Consider the following 17,170-nt stretch of genomic DNA (forward strand, 5'->3'; position numbering starts at 1 on the left):
TGGCCAAATTATTGGAGCTTCAGCATCAGTCCTTCCAATGAATATTCACGACTGATTTCCTTTAGGATTGACTGGTTGGATCTACTTGCTGTCCAAGGGACTCTCAAGAGTCTTCTCCAGTACCACAGTTCAAAAGCATCAAATCTTTGACACTCAGCCTTCTTTACGGTCCAACTCTCACATCCGTACATGACTACTGGAAAAGACCATAGCTTTTACTATACAGACCTCGGAGTGATCACTGGCTGTTTAGGTTGTCAACTGAAAAAAATATACGCAATCTAAAAGTTGCTAGTTATGTTTATTCAGTGGGGATTGTTCGGACTTTAAACCTAGGATATTGCATCTCAAGTGACCCTGAGAGAACTGTTTCCAAGGAGGTGGATGGGCGAGGAGTCAGACTATATAGAAGTTTGCAGCAAGGTGCAGGTAATTTGCATATCAAAAGATTATTGTTATTTAAGGAAAACCAGATATCTCAAACTAAGGAATTTAGCACTCTTTTTATGTATCAGAAGATGCAGGCATCTGGGATCACTGAAATCATTCCTTTCATTTGCATCTCACCTGTCTGGGACAAGCGACCTGCTCTGCATCCTTGAATCGCTGCTCACTGCAGGGAGTGGCAGACTTGGCCGCTTTCTCACGTTCCCCCCTTCCACCCCAGCTGCTCAGCACTTACCGGGGAAATGGCTAATGGCTGTGGAGAGATGACATTGTTCTTCCAGGTCTCAGAAATTTACATTAGAAAGGCTGAAATTCCTGAGGGCTGTGACATCCTTGTTTACTGATATGGCAGGAAATACTTCATTTCACAAGGTATCCATCCAGCAATGTGCAAAACAAGTCAATAGATAACTCACTGCTGAAATATGCAGTATATGCGCTTCCCCTCCCTCAGATATCCTCACCTTCTGTTTGGGTGGCTCTGCAGACAACTCACAGTGAGAAACTCTTGCTCAGCAGACATTTGCACATGGGTATATGTACGTGTGCATGTATGCACACACTGCGAACCCAGAGCAGAGAAGTGAGGAGGGGCAGAGGTGTGTCTTTCCCTGCAGAGCCTGCAAGCTCCTATGAATAACTTCACTATAACTCTTTACCCATCAAGCTGAGCTTAGAGAGGACACCAGAAATTCTTAATCTAACCCTTGCTCAAGCGTTGGCTTACTTGGTGACCAATGTAAAGCCAGGCAACTCCGCCTGCTCCGGGACCAGTTAGTGAGGATGACTCAGTTTTCTCTCTGCCCTTCCTCCTCCTTCTCCTTCTGAGCAGCCTCCTCAGTTAGGATTTATACTCAGCTGCTAGTCAACAGAAGCCCCCAAAACACTGGCTTAAGTCTATTTATTGACTTACACAAAAGAGATCCAGAGGTTGGCAATCTTCAGTGTCCCAGGTTCTTTTGGCTTTCCACTTGACCATCCCTAGGGTGTGACCTTCTTCTTCAGTCTCTCAGGAAGGCTGCCAAAGATCCAGTGATCATGTCTTCATTTTAGGCATGGATAATGGGAGATCAAAGGACAGAAAGGGTCTCTACCAGCTGAGTTCAGAGACACACCAAGGAGTGATATGTGTTCACATCTCTTTGGCTAGAACTATGTCACATGACCATCCAACCTGCAAGTGAGGCTGGGAAACACAAGAGCCTCTATAATAGAGCCCCACTGTCAGGCATCCAGACTTTTGATCCCATTCCCTTGCACAGGGAAATGTAGGCTTCTGCCCTATGGACCAGAAGAGGTGAACACCTCCAGCTGGGCTCACTGGGGGATGAAGACCAAGTGTGCACAGATCCAAGTGTTCCCAAGGCCTCAGTCCTGAGGCTGAGAGAGTGGACGTAGACTTGTCAGTCCAGAGGCTGAGCAGGTGTGTGCTCCCAGGTCAGGATGCCAAGTCTTCCCTGCAGGGAAGGAGAGCTTGTCCTCACAGCACACTTCGTGGTATCAGCTGGGTTTTCAGAGGTAGAAGTCACACAGGAGGAAAGTTTGACCCCTCAGTGCAGCCAAACAGGCTGCACTCTCTTGTCAAAATAAAATGTGGGCTTGTTTTTATTATGAAAGTAAATACAGTTGTACAGAGTAAAACACTCCCACGGTAGGGAAGAGGTTGAGTAAAAGAAAACTCTCTAAAATTTTTTGTTGGAGTATAGTAGCTTTATAATGTCTTGTTAGTTTCTGCTGTACAGCAAAGTAAATCAGCTATACGTATACATATACCCTCCCTTTTTAGATTTTCTTCCCTTTAGGTCACCATAGAGGATTGAGTAGAGTTCCCCGTTCTACAGAGGAAGTTCTCATTAGTTATCTGTTTTATACATAGTAATATAAATGTGTCAATCCCAGTTTCCCAATTCATCCCACCATCCCATTCCCTCCTTGATGTGCATGTTTGCTCTCTACTTCTGTGTCTGTATTTCTGCTTTGCAAATAGGTTCATCTGTACAATTTTTCTAGATTCCACATATGTGTGTTAATATACAATATTTGTTTTTGTCTTTCTGATTTGCTTCACTCTGTATGACAGTCTCTAGATCCATCCACATCTCTGCAAATGGCTTGATTTTGTTCATTTTCATGGTTTAGTAATATTCCATTATATGTATGAGTCACATCTTAATTTTAAAAAGTAGCATGGAGAAATAAAAGGAAATACATAGAATTAAATGTAAAAAAGTAAACTTCTCTTCCCTTCTTGCTCCTGTCTGTGGCCACAGTCTAAAGTCCCAGAAGCTATACTTTATGGTTTCCCTGGCCACTTTTCAAATGTTTTCTTTGTGTATGTGTGTATATACACTGTTTTAAAAATACACAAATGGCATACTTTACATACTTTACATGCTGAAATTTGCCTTTACCATTTAGTATTTGATAATCACACCATCCTGCTACCTGTAGAAACATCTAATTCTTTTGTATGGCTAAGTGGTATGTGAGTGTGTATACTCAGTCGCTAAATCATATCTGACTCTTTACAGCCCCTTGGACTGCAGCCTGCTAGGCTCTGTCCATGGGATTTCCCAGGCAAGAATACTGGAGTGGGTTGCTGTTTCTTCCTCCAGGGGATTTTCCCGACCCAGGGATCGAAGCTGTGTCTCCTGCATTGCAGACTGATTCTTTACCACTGACCACCTGGGAAACCAAGTGGTATGACTGTGCCATAATTTATTTACCCAGTCAGCAGCTGAAGAAATTTTGATATGTCAAGGCTTTTGATATGAAAATCATTGTTATAATTCTCCAGTCCTTTTGTCAGGATTCCTGTCTCATTGGCTCCACTATCTGGATTGGAAGCTGAAGCTGGCATCTGGGCAAGAGAGAGCTTTGCTTCCCCTGGGAGGACTGGCCCTGTGATTTCTAGAGTGCTGGCCTCCTCAGGTTGGGCTCACCTGCGGCTCTTCTTTGGGGGTCCTGAACCCATGGCTTCCTCCTTTGTCATAGGAACCTCCCTCCATAGTGACTCTACCACAAGGGCAGGGCAAGTTGGCACATGAGGGTGCCTGGGCAGGCTAGTAATCTGATGCTCTGGGCAGATTAACAATATGGGGCTCTTTCAACTGATATTTGCTAAAACATTTGTTCAACTCTTATTTGAAGGAAAGGTTGAGTGCTGAAGTGTGGAGCGCATATATCTCTGGTTCTATCATCCTGAAAAGTCTGCAGGGTGGGCAAAATTACTATTCACACTAGAGATTGCTGGGATCTTTGTCAAAGAGACTGCTTGGGAGCTTGTATCTGAGATGAAGCCTTGAAAATACCTGTTATTTAACCTTTTGGCCTATAGTGTTTCAGTTCAGTTCAGTTCAGTCGCTCAGTTGTGTCTGACTCTTTGCAACTCCATGGACTGCAGCACACCAGGCCTCCCTGTCCATCACCAACTCCCAGAGTTTGCTCAAATTCATGTCCATTGAGCCTGTGATGCCATCCAAACATCTCATCCTCTGTCATCCCCTTCTCTTCCTGCCTTCAATCTTTCCCAGCATCAGAGTCTTTTCAAATGAGTCAGCTCTTCGCATCAGGTGGCCAAAGTATTGGAGTTTCAGCTTCAGCATCAGTCCTTCCAATGAATATTCAGGACTGATTTCCTTCAGGATTGACTGGTTGGATCTCCTTGCAGTCCAAGGGACTCTCAAGAGTCTTCTCCAACACCACAGTTCAAAAGCATCAATTCTTCGGTGCTCAGCTTTCTTTATAGTCCAACTCTCACATCCATACATGACTACTGGAAAAGTAGTGTTTAATGAAGTGCTAATCTTAATGAGGTTAACAGAAATTAGCTAATGGTAGCTAATGGAGTCACACAGAGTTGGACACAACTGAAGCGACTTAGCAGCAGCGGCAGCTAATACAGAGACTATCAGACCTGCTATGGATCCATCTACCAAGAAATTCTAGGGAGATTCCTCATAGTCCAGTATTTAGGACTTGGCCCTTTTACTGTTTTGGCCTGAGCTCAATCCCTGCTTGGAGAACTAAGATCCTGAAAGTCTCTCAGTGTGCAGCCAAAATATAAAAGTTATCCGCTTGAATAGGACCCAGAAAGAGGGAAGAAGAGAGGAGGAGAATTGAGGAAAGATGATGTAGAAGTAAAGAGAGACAGTGAATTTTCTCCAGTTGGCTAAAGAAAGAACCAGATCCGACAAGGCAAGCAGATGCTGCATTCAGGCCACTGGGAGAGGGGGTCTCAGCCAAGCTGGGTCAGATACCAAGGAATAAAATCCCGCAAATCAAGCATGAAGGTAAATAGTCTCTGTCAGCCAGGCAGCCTTGGTATTCAGAGGTGGAAGCTCAGGAAGTTTGCTCAAGTGAGCAGAAGCAGGTGGGTGAAATCAGGTGAAGAGAAGTTAGATATGGGAAAATTGTCTTCCTGAAACAAAGATATATGGTCAGATTTCTCTGCTCAATAATCTTCAGTGACTATTAATTATAGATATAATTATACTCTGGGCTTCCCAGGTGGTACTAGTGGTAAAGAATCTGCCTTCTGATGTAGGAGACCCAGGTTCGATCCCTGGGTTGGGAAGATCCCCTGGAGGAGGAAATGGCTACCCACTCCAGTGTTCTAGCCTGGAAAATCCCATGGACAAAGGAACATGGTGGGCTACAGTCCATGGGGCCATGAAGAATCGGACACAAATAAAAGAGAAAAGAAGATACAGTAAATGAGAAAGAAAAAAGTGAAGAGTTATATCATGATGAAAGCAAGTAGGAGTTGATTAGAGAGAAGAAGCAGATAGCAAAATTTAAGAGATGAGAGGAATGTGCAAGTCCCCAGCAGATTCTCTCCTTGGGCTAGCCATATGGTTGCCAGAAGCTCTAGACTCATTCCCAGTTCTGAGTACACAAAAAGCTATTCTTCACAAGTTCCTAGATTCCCTCGGATTTAACCAACCAGCCATGCTATGGCTGTCCCTGAACTAATCACTGTGGTCCAGGGTGGCTTGGTTGGTTGGAATTGTCCTGACCTGGATCACAAGCCATCCCTCCACCAATGCCGGAGTGCTCCACCAATGATGTGGGGCTTGGTGTGCTGATAGGTTAGGTTGAGTCACTTTCTCCATTGCTGGAGGTGGATGCAGAGCCCCACCCATGCATATAGAATGAGAATGGAGAAGGTTTGCTCTTAGACCAAAGAATGTGGTACGGGTGCTAAGTTGGCAGAATGTCTGCCATATCAGCCCTTTCCATCTTCTTTGCTGGGTAACTTGTCTCTGCTCTTTGAGACCATATTAAGGCATTACTTCATCTAGGAAACTTCACCTGATACATTTTATGCCCCAGATTAGATGCCTGGGTTCTCATAATGTTACTGAACCAAACATGGATCCACTTATCCAATGCGTAGCAAAGCATGTCTACCAATACCAGGCTGTGGTGAAGGAGAGTACAACATTTGCTAAAAGTTGCTCAACGTGGGGCAAGCAAAGATAACAGGCAGCTCATGCTCAAAGACTCAAATGCCCTAGTGGTTTTCAGGGAGGGTTTTTTAAAGTGAGATCGAGGAGTGTGAGATCAGTTCATGTACATCCTTATGACTGACTGGTGGTGAGGTAATGGTGTTTGGGAGTCAACACCATCAACCTTCTGTTTCCTACTCGTCTGGGGTTGACATGCTGGTGGTCAGCACATAGTTAACTTCTTCCTCTTGATGCAGGTTTTAGCATCTGCAAAACAACTCAAGGATATAATGCAGAATATTGTCTGTAGCTCTTGAGGAGGAACTAAAGGTCCTTGACTTTGTTTTATAGCTAAACTATTATTTTGTCTTACTTGTCTTTGTTTCTGCATTTTCTCACTTCTTTGGTTAAACTTGCTCTTTGGATCTTGGGGAATACCTAAGAGACTAAAACTTTTCTACAGACAAGAGGCAGGGGACACCAGGGATCTGTCACTAGGAAGGCCCCACAGAGTCCTGCTTGGTTTCAATAACTCTTCCTTCTATAATGAGAGCTCCTTCAAGTGCCTTTTTTCTGTGTATCCCCAGAACTGAGTACAGGGCTTGAGATACTTACAGTTTGTTGAGTGACTGAGAGGGAATGCACACAGGCAGGAGTGTATGCCACAGTGGGACTTGCCTGTCATCATCTGATTAGACACAGCTACCCTGGGATGGCTGTGCCCAGGAGCTTTTGTTCAAGCAGAAGCTAGTACTTCTGAGATTGGAGTCCCACACTAAACACACAGGTTGGGAACAGGGATGGGGGTTCCATCTCCCAGGAGAAGAAGGTATGGCCACCTCCAAGTAGTGTCACTAGCACTGCTATCGTCTCAGGCTCCCAGACTCTGGGACTGAGTCTTCCTTTTACCCTAGAGTTCCAGGAGGGCATCTGGTCACTTCACGTCCTAGAATCTTATTTTTTTCACATCCATCTCTTTTCTATTGCACCACATCCTCCTGGTCTCCAAACAGCCTCCCTGTCCCCTATCTTTGCTATTCTCTTTGCCTGACTCCTTTGAAACTTGCACACCACTGCAATAATACTTATTGCACCATCCTTAAATACTGATTATTATGTCACCCTTTTTATGAAAAACCTCAGTGAGTCTTCAGAGCTTCCAGGATCAATTCTAAATTCTTCAACCTATGATAACCATATGATAAAGTTCATTACCAGTCTTTCCCCAGATTTTACATGCAGCTATACTTCTCACTCCTCTCCATCCACCCCTGAGCCCCAGCTTATAAAACACTCTTCCCCATATCACCCATACTTCTCACTCCTCGCCATCCACATCTGAGCCCCAGCTCATAAACCACTCTCCCCCATATTACCCATACTTCTTCCTCCTTGTTGCTCAAGCTCCACCTCTGCTTAGTGTCTTCAACTTTTCCATTTTGTTACCCAATCTTACTTCTCCTTAATCTCTGCATTTTTCATCAGGTGTTTCTGACCTCTTTGATCCACAGCAATCTTTTCCTTCTGTGAATAAATATATCCCTAGAAAAATAGAGCTTATATCCATTGCATCAAGCAGTCAGTTGGCACTTAATCATAAATTGCTCTGTGTAGTTACTTAATTTTTTCAATATTAGATCATAAACTTTTACCTAAATGCAGTAAGTGCATAGGAAGTGTTAAATGAAAAAGCGAATGGGATTGTATTGAATGAAAAGGGGCAAATGGACAGCAAATATCTTGGTTCTGTTTTAGTTTAGTTGTGAATACTATTTGTGCCTTTCAGTTGTCACTTGATGCTTAGCCTCCATTTCCTCTCTAATAAATTGAGGCTAATCTTACCAACTCTACAGAGGTTGAAGTGTTATGGTGAACACCAAATGAGAAATCATACTTGTAAGCACTTGATGGACTATTAAAGTAAGCTATTAAGATTTCTCTTTTAGCTTTAATTATAAAATATTTTCCTTCTTACTTTCAGGCTTGCAACCTTATATCTGGAAAGAGGGCCCAACAGGATAGGAAGTCTTTACAAAAAGGCTGTTTACAGACACTACACAGATGAGACCTATTCCAAGGAGATTCCCAAGCCTCCCTGGCTTGGATTCTTGGGTCCCATCTTGAAGGCTGAAGTGGGTGATGTGATTGTCATCCACTTAAAGAACTTTGCGTCCCGCCCTTACTCCTTGCATCCACATGGCGTTTTCTACAACAAGGACTCAGAAGGTAAATATCAATCTTATATTATAGGTGTCTTGTCTCTCCTTCCTAAGTAAGGCAATTGTCAGTTACGGTGAGCAGAATTTTAAAAGCACAGTGGTAACACGTGTTCTTTTAACCTCTCCCTGCCTCCTCCTCACCCCACCTGCCTCTGTCCCCACCTTCTCTTCCTCTTCTTCCTTTTTCTTTCCCTCATTTCCTCCCTTCCTCCTTTCTTCCTCTATGTTGCTACATAGGTAGGTGCTGAGGTCCCTTGGCACGTGCTCCAGCACAGCCCCAAGGCACACTAACCTTCCTTGTCAATCAGTCATGACCGCGTCCCACGTTGGATAAAGACCAGTGTGCATGATGCAGTCCCATGTCCTGTCACCAGTAACAGCCTCGGCTGTGGAGAGAGTGTCTCGGTGCCCATGGGCCTCAACTTCCCTGCTTAAAGCTACTGTCTGCAGTGCTTCCTTTCTGAAGCTGCCCTGTCTTCTTGTTTGCACTTCAAGAGTTACAATAGTGCAGTTTCCTGAGTCCTCCCTAAAGTTTAAAAAAAATTATAAGCAGCACTCTTGGACTTTTGAGATGGGAAACATTTCTCAATCTTCAGAAGTATTTTTCTCATCCCTCATTGCATTCTTGCTTGTGATCAGGTGGAATGGGTTAAATGGTACTAAACCTGCCACACCCTGACTCTGAGAAATGTGCCAGGAACAGTAACATTACCTCGGATGCAGTTCACTTTCTCATAAAGGGCAGCTTCTGGATTGTGGTGAATGTCCTAAGGCAGCCAGACTAGCTTGGCAGCTGCCACGACCCAGTCTGTCTAAGCTGCCAGAAGAGGCACCGCGGACGGTGGACACGAGATGGGGGGGCCCTTTGCTCTCAGCCATTTTCCTCCACCTGAAGTGCAGCAAAGCTCCTGGTCACAGATTTGGTTAATTCTGAATAGTTGAAAGTGAACACAAAAAATTCTTTACCTTCATGAACTTTCCACTGGGTGCCCACAAGATGCCAGAGACTGACTCTAGGTATCGGGAAAAAGATAAATGAATCATAGGCTATAGTTGAAAATCAATGACTATATAACTATAAAGGTTTATTTCAGGGTTCTCAATACTGTTCTACTGATTCTATATGCTTATCCTTTCACCAACGCTGTATTATCTTGATTACTATGAATTTATAGTAAGTTTTGAAATTGGGAAGTATAAGATCTCCAAATTTGCTTTTTTAAAAAAGACTTTTAAGCTTTTCTAGGTTCTTTGTATTTCCATATCAATAAATATCAGATCAGCTTGTTAATTTTCACCAAAAAAGTTAATTGGATTTTGATGAGGATTGCATTGAGTTTATCAATCAATTGGGGAAAAACTGTTATGTGCATTGAAAGATGAATTACCATCTTGAAAATATTGACTCTTCCAATCTGAGCATGGAATTTAGATCATAAATGTCTCTAAACAATGTCTTAGATTTTAGTGCACAAGATTTGCATTCTTTTGTTAAATTTATTCAGAAGTATTTTATTCTTTGTGATACTATTATATATGGAATAGTTTACTTAATTTTGTTTTTGATTGTTGCTAGTGTGAATAAATACAACTGGTTTTTATATGTTTATCTTGAATCCTATTATCTTGTTAAACTTGTTTTTTAATAGATGCATAAAGTGTTCCTTGGAATTTTCTAAATACTGAATCATGCCACTATGAATAAACCTAGTTTTATTTCTTCCTTACCAATTGGTAAATGTTTAATTTTTTCTTTTGCCTTATTGCACTGGCTAGAACCTTCAGGACAATATTTAATAATATTGGTGAGAGTAGACATTCTTGCCTTGTTCTCAATCTTAGGAAGAAAGCATGTTGTTTCCCTCCCATTAAGCAAGAGGCTAGCCATGGATTTTTCTTAGATATATTTTATCAGGTTAAGGAAGTTCCCATCTACTCCTAGACTGTTAAGAGTTTTTAACTTGATAAGTACTAGATTTTGTTTGTTTTCTGCCTCTATTGAGATGAGGGTGTAGTTTTTGTCCTTTATTTTATTAATATGTTGTATTACCTTAGTTTATTTTTGAATGTTAAACCAATTTCGCAGTCATAGGATAAATTCCATTTTGACATGGTGTGTAATTGTCTTTATATGTTGCTGGGGTCTGTTTGCTAGTATTTTGTTAGAATTTTTTGGTGTACACTTATGAGGAATACTGGTCTATAATTTTCCTTTATTGTGATGTTTTTAATCTGGTTTTGGTATCAAGGTACTGTTTGCTTCACAGGGTGAATTTGAAACTATTCCTTTCTCTATTCCCTGAAAGATTCTGTAACAGACTGGAATCATTTCTTCTCAGTATTTCATAGAATTTATAAGTGAAAGCATCTGAGCCTGGGTTTTCTTTGAGGGGAGAGTCTTAATTGTGAAACAGTTTCTTTGTGTATTAAGTCTATTCCAATTCTTTATTTATTCTTAAGTCAGTTTTAGCAATTTGTTTCTCTCCAGAAATTTGTCAATTTTATCTAAGTTGTCTAATATTTTGGCATAAAATTATTTGTAATAGTCCCTTTATAGTCTTTTTAATTCCTGTAAGTAAGAGTGATCCCCCATTTTTCATTTCTAGTTTTGGTAACTGTGGCCCTCTCTCTTTCTTGGCAGTTTATATGAAGTTTTCTCAGTTTTGTTGATCTTTTTCAAAGAACTAACTAACTTCTGGATTCATCTATTTTACAGTTTTTTTTTTTTACTGATTTCTGCTCCAAAATTTATGTGTGTGTGTTAGTTGCTCAGACATGTCCGACTGTTTGGCTGTAGCCCACCAAGCTCCTCTGTCCATGGAATTCTCCAGGGAAGAACACTGGAGTGGATAGCTATTCCCATCTGTAGACCATTTTCAATGCTGTGTGGTTTTTATCTTGTGCTTCCCAGGTGGCGCTAGTGGTAAAGAACTTGCCTGCCAGTGCAGGAGACATCAGAGACTCGGGTTCAATCCCTTGGTTGGGAAGATCCCCTGGAGAAGGGCATGGCAATGCACTCCAGTATTCTTGCCTGGAGAATCCCATGGACAGAAGAGCCTGGTGGGCTACAGTTCATAGGGTCTCAAAGAGTCGAAATGAAGTGATTTAGAATGCACGCACACAGTTTTCCTCTACATCAGGGATTGGCAGTCTGTGGTCCATGGGACATGTTTTTATGTGGCCCGTGAGTTAAGAATGCTTTATATATACATGAAATTGGAGAAAAAACTAAGATTTTGAGACAGAAACCTGCAAAGCCTAAAATATTTATACTCAGACCGTTCACAGGAAATGTTTTCTGAACCTAGATGTTTATGAATATACTATCATTTACTTTTCTGTTACATTCTTGATAGATATTTGAGTGGTCTGCTGTATTTTGACTCCTGAGAAATGCTGCTGTGAACATTCTTATACATGTTTTCTGCTCCAGTTGCATATGTTTCTCTAAGAAACATATCTAAGAGTGAAAATAGACATACATACATTCAAATTTAGTAGATAACTCTGGTTTTCCAAAGTGGTTGTACCAATTATATTCCTAACAGCAGTGTATGAATATTCCAGTTGCTGTATGTTCCCAACAACACTGAATAATACCAACTTTAGAAATTTTTGCCTATTTGGTAGGTCCCTAGTGCTATATCATTGTCATTGTAATCTAGTGTTTCCCTGTAATGAAATTTATTAAATTTATTAAATTAAGTTTTTTTTTTTCCTAAATACTGATCCCATACCAATATCTTTACTATTTTCCTATGGGATATTCTGTTTTTTTGTCACTTAGTTGAAGGAATACTTTATTTTGAATGCGAAACCTTTCACCAGTTATATATGTTGTGAATATGTGACTTGATTTTTCATTCTTTTAAGGTATCTTTTAATGAACAGAACTTCTTAACTTTCTTTTTTTGTTTGTTTTCTTTTTAAAATTAATTTATTTATTATAATTGGAGGCTAATTACTTAACAATATTGTAGTGGTTTTTGCCATGGCTGATACATGAATCAGCCATGGGTGTACATGTGTCCCCCATCCTGAACACCCCTCCCACCTCCCTCCCCATTCCATCCCTCAGGGTTGTCCTAGTGCACCGGCTTTGAGTGCCCTGCTTTCATGCATCGAACTTGGACTGGTCATCTATTGCACATATGATAATATACATGTTTCATTGCTAGTCTCTCAAATCATCCCACCCTCACCTTCTCCCACAGAGTCCAAAACTCTGTTCTTTATATCTGTGTCTTTTTTGCTGTCTCGAATATAGGGTCATCATTACCATATTTCTAAATTCCATGTATATGCGTTAATATACTGTATTGGTGTTTTTCTTTCTGACTTACTTCACTTTGTATAATAAGCTCCAGTTTCATCCACCTCATTAGAACTGGCTCAAAAGTGTTCTTTTTAATGGCTGAGTAATATTCTACTGTACATATAATATGTACCATAGCTTTCTTATCCATTCGTCTGCCAATGGACATCTAGGCTGCTTCCATGTCTTGGCTATTGTAAACAGTGCTGTGCTGAATATTGGGGTACATGTGTCTCTTTCAGTTCTGGTTTCCTTGGTGTGTATGCCTAGCTGTGGGATTGCTGGGTCATATGGCAGTTCTATTTCAAGTATTTTAAGGAATCTCCACACTGTTCTCCATAGTGGCTGTACTAGTTTGCATTCCCACCAACAGTGTAAGAGGGTTCCCTTTTCTCCACACCCTCTCCAGCATTTATTGTTCGTAGGCTTTTGGATAGCAGCCATTCTGACCAGCATGAGATGGTACCTCATTGTGGTTTTGATTTGCGTTTCTCTAATAATGAGTGATGTTGAGCATCTTTTCATGTGTTTGTTAGCCATCTGTATGTCTTCTTTAGAGAAATGTCTGTTTAGTTCTTTGGCCCACTGTTTGATTGGGTTGTTTATTTTTCTGGAATTGAGCTGCAGGAGTTGTTTGTATATATTTGAGATTAATTCTTTGTCCGTTGCTTCATTTGCTATTATTTTCTCCCATTCTGAAGGCTATCTTTTCACCTTGCTTAAGTTTCCTTCATTGTGCAAAAGCTTTTAAGTGTAATTGTGGTCAAAATTTGTCAGTGCTTTCTTTAACAATTAGTACATTTTATAATTATTTTAAAAAGATTCCTACTCTAAAATCATGAAGATATTCTCCTATTTTACCTTCTTAAAGCTTTACAGTTTTGCCTTTTACCTTAAGGACTTGAATACACTTGGAATTGACTTCTATTTAACCTGTTGTTGTTGTTGTTCAGTACTAAGTAGCGTCTGACTCTTGTGACCCCATGAACTGCAGCACACCAGGATTCCCTGTCTTTCACTATCTCCTGGAGCTTGCTCCAACTCATGAGTCAGTGATGCCATCTAACCATCTCATCCTCTGTTGTCCCGTTCTCCTCTTGCCTTTAGTCTTTCCCAGCATTAGGATCTTTTCCAACGAGTCAGCTCTTCACATCAGGCGGACAAAGTATTGGAGCTTCAACTTTAGCATCAGTCCTTCTAGTGAATATTCAGGGTTGATTTGCTTTAGGATTGACTGGTTTGATCTCCTTACTGTCCAAGGGACTCTCAAGAATCTTCTCCAGCACCACAGTTTGAAAGCATCAATTCCTCAATGCTCAGCCTTCTTTATGGTCCAATTCTCACCTCTGTACATGACTACTGAAAACAAAAATATAGCTTTGACTAGATGGACTTTTACAGGAAAAATGATGACTCTGCTTTTTAATACGCTGTCCAGGATGGTCATAGCTTTTCTTCCAAGGAGCCGGTGTCTTTTAATTTCATGGCTGCAGCCACTGTCTGCAGTGATTTTGGAGCCCAAGAAAAGAAAATCTGCCACTATTTTCATTTTTTCCCCATCTGTTTGCTGTAAAGTGACGAGCACAAATGCCATGACTTTAGTTTTTTTGAAAGTTGAGTTTTAAGCCAAGTTTTTCACTTTTGTCTTTCACCTTCATTAGAGGTTCTTTAGTTCCTCTTCACTTTCTGCCATTAGGGTGGTGTCATCTGCATATCTGAGGTTGTTGATATTTCTCCTGGCAAACTTGATTCCAGCTTGTGCTTCATCCAGCCCAGCTTTTCACATGATGTTCTCTCCATAAATACACAAGGTGACAATATACAGGCTTGATGTACTCCTTTCCCCATTTTGAATCACTCCACTGTTCCATGTAACGTTCTAACTGTTGCTTCTTGACCCGCACACAGATCTCTCAGGAGACAGGTAAGGTGGTTTGATATTCGCATCTCTTTAAGAAGTTTCTGCAGTTTGTTGTGATCCCCACAGTCAAGTCAAAGGCTTTCATGTAGTCAATGAAGCAGAAGTAAATGTTTTTCTGGAATTCCCTTGCTTTCTCTATGATTTAATTTATGTTGGCAATTTGACCTCTGATTCCTCTGCCTTTTCTAAGCCCAGCTTATACATCTGGAAACTCTCAGTTCACATACTGCTGAAGCCTAGCTTGAAGGCTTTTGAGCATAATCTTACTAGCATGTGAAATGAGCACAATTGTCTGTTACTTTGAATATTCTTTGGCATTGCTCTTCTTTGGGATTAGAAGAAAACCAGTCTTTTCCAGTCTTGTGGCCACTGATGAGTTTTCAAATTTGTTGGAGTTCTGAGTGCAGCACTTTAATTAACAGCATCATCTTTTAGGATTTTAAATAGCTCAGTTAGAATTCCATAACCTCCACTAGCTTCGTTTGCAGTAATGCTTCCTGAGGCCCACTTGACTTCATACTCCAAGATGTCTGGCTCTAGGTGACTACACCATTGTGGTTATCTAAGTCATTAAGATATTTTTGGTATAGTTCTTCTGTGTATTCTTGTATACCTTTTATTAATCTTTTCTTAAAAATTTATTAAGTATCTGCCTGTGCAGGACACAATATACAGTGCCTCACATAGTTCTTACATCTCTGTGGGGTAGATGTAAACATTCCAACTTTATTGGTAGAAAACCAAGGCAGTGAGAATTTAAGTAACAAGTCTCAAGTCCCATAGCAAATAAATTTTAGCTGATATATGTTTGATTTCAAAGCTCTAGCTCTTTCCACTATAATGTGTGATCTCTGTGTTTTAACTGTTTCATTTTTCTTGAAAGGAGCCCTATATCCAGATGGAACATCTGGAAGGAACAAGGATGATGACATGGTTCCTCCTGGCAAAAACTATACCTACGTCTGGCCAGTGAGAGAAGAATATGCTCCTGCCCCAGCAGATGCAAACTGCCTGACTTGGGTGTACCATTCACATATTGATGCCCCTAAGGACATCTGTTCTGGGCTAATTGGCCCACTGCTTGTATGCAAAGAAGGTGAGAGGTGTTTTCTCCCCCTCTGTGCCTAGAAACCTCTTCCCAGGTGTGCTGAAAAGTGTATATAGTCTTCAGGTCTTGTCTTGCCCACCCTCCTTGCATCACACACAGTGTGTCTCTTCTTCCAATCTTTCTGCAAGATTAAAGAAATTCTCCTAACATAGAAGATCCATAGCAGGGACAATAACTCATACTTCTGCCTAAAAACATCATAGCATTCTGAAACCTATATGCAAAAACTACACACTGACACCACACATAGGAAAGTGTAAAATGTACTCAAATAACCAGGGATTCTTTGCTTTATTATTTCACCCACATTATCACCTTGCTACTTTGTACTCCATTAATTGATTTAATGTATCTATGTTGTATCAGTAAAGTATATTTCTTTTAAGGATAGCCAGGTTTCCATGTCTGCGGTTGTGAGGACTTCTGTTTCATGACTTTTCTATGGTCTGTCATTTCCATCAAAGCCCTTCACTGCTTTTATGTTGTGGGTTACTCTTGCACATATAGGTCTTAAAAAATCTTCAAATTTATCTGATACTATCGACAGAAAGAAAAGCTCATCTTGGTTTAGCCCACTTTGAACTTTTTCCTACTCTTTTAATGTGCCTGATAGGTATCCTGCACAGCTATTCAGGAACAAGGACTGATGTAGACCAGGAATTTGTTATAATGTTCACTCTTGTGGATGAGAATCAAAGCTGGTACCTCGATGAAAATATCAGACAATTCTGCACTGATCCTGGTTCAGTTGACAAAGAAGATGCTGTTTTCCAGAGAAGTAACAAAATGCATGGTGAGTGTCTCCTATGTTATCAAGTACATACCAACTGCTTTTTGTGTCTCTGGCACTACAAGGGATACAAAACACACAGACATAGCAAACCGAGCTTTCCAAGATTTATAACTTAGTGATGAGAATAATAAGAAAGTGATGAAACATAATACCAGTCAGAACCTAAAGTGAAGAAGAAAGGAGCAGAGAGAAGTCACAAGAATGAAGAGCAATGAACAAAATGGTAATAAGCACATACTTATCAACAACTAAATGTAAATAGACTGCATTCTCAAATCAAAAGACACAGAGGGATTAAATAGATTAAACAGCAACAACAACCAAGTCAAGACCTATCTACTACATTACCTACAAGAGACACACTTTAATTGTAAGGACACACATAGATGGACACTGAGTGGATGGAAAAAATTATTCCATGCAAATAGAAACCAAAAGAAAGCTGGAGTAGCTACACTTATAACAGACTTTAAATTGACTTTAAAACAAAAGCTATAATAAGATACCAAGAATGGTGTACATAATTATAAAGGGGTAAATTCAACAAGAATATGTAACATTTAAAATATTTATGCACCCAACATAGGAGAACTTAAATATATAAAGCAATTACTAACAAACATAAAGGGCAAAACAGACAGCAATACATAATAGTAAAGTACTTTAATACCCTACTTTTATCAATGTAGGTGTCCAGAAAGAAAATCAATTAGGGAATACTGGCATTAAACAATATGTTAGATCAGATGGACTTAACAGATAGTTACAGAACATTCCATCCAAAAACAATAGAATACTCATCCTCAAGAGCACATGGAACATTTTTCAAGACAGATCATATGTTAGGCCACAAATAAGTCTTAATACACTTAAGAGGACTGAAATCATATCAGGCATCTTTTCTGACCACAGTGGTG

The 17,170-nt window shown here is 40.5% G+C and overlaps 1 protein-coding gene across 2 annotated transcripts in view; it reads left to right on the forward strand.

Annotated features, from left to right (window-relative positions):
• The window catches only part of HEPHL1 (hephaestin like 1), a 101,379-nt gene that overhangs the window by 22,267 nt on the left and 61,942 nt on the right, over positions 1-17,170 (forward strand). For both annotated transcript variants that reach the window (XM_081537702.1, XM_081537701.1), the window contains exons 2-4: positions 7,879-8,123; positions 15,236-15,448; positions 16,074-16,253. In XM_081537702.1, the coding sequence (XP_081393828.1) occupies positions 15,283-15,448; positions 16,074-16,253 (346 nt within the window). In that variant the 5' untranslated portion in view covers positions 7,879-8,123; positions 15,236-15,282. The remainder of the gene's footprint in view (positions 1-7,878; positions 8,124-15,235; positions 15,449-16,073; positions 16,254-17,170) is intronic.

The sequence above is a fragment of the Giraffa tippelskirchi genome, chromosome 10 (genome assembly GCF_054371585.1).
Source record: "Giraffa tippelskirchi isolate mGirTip1 chromosome 10, T2T-mGirTip1v1.2.pri, whole genome shotgun sequence".
NCBI classification, from domain to species: domain Eukaryota; kingdom Metazoa; phylum Chordata; class Mammalia; order Artiodactyla; family Giraffidae; genus Giraffa; species Giraffa tippelskirchi.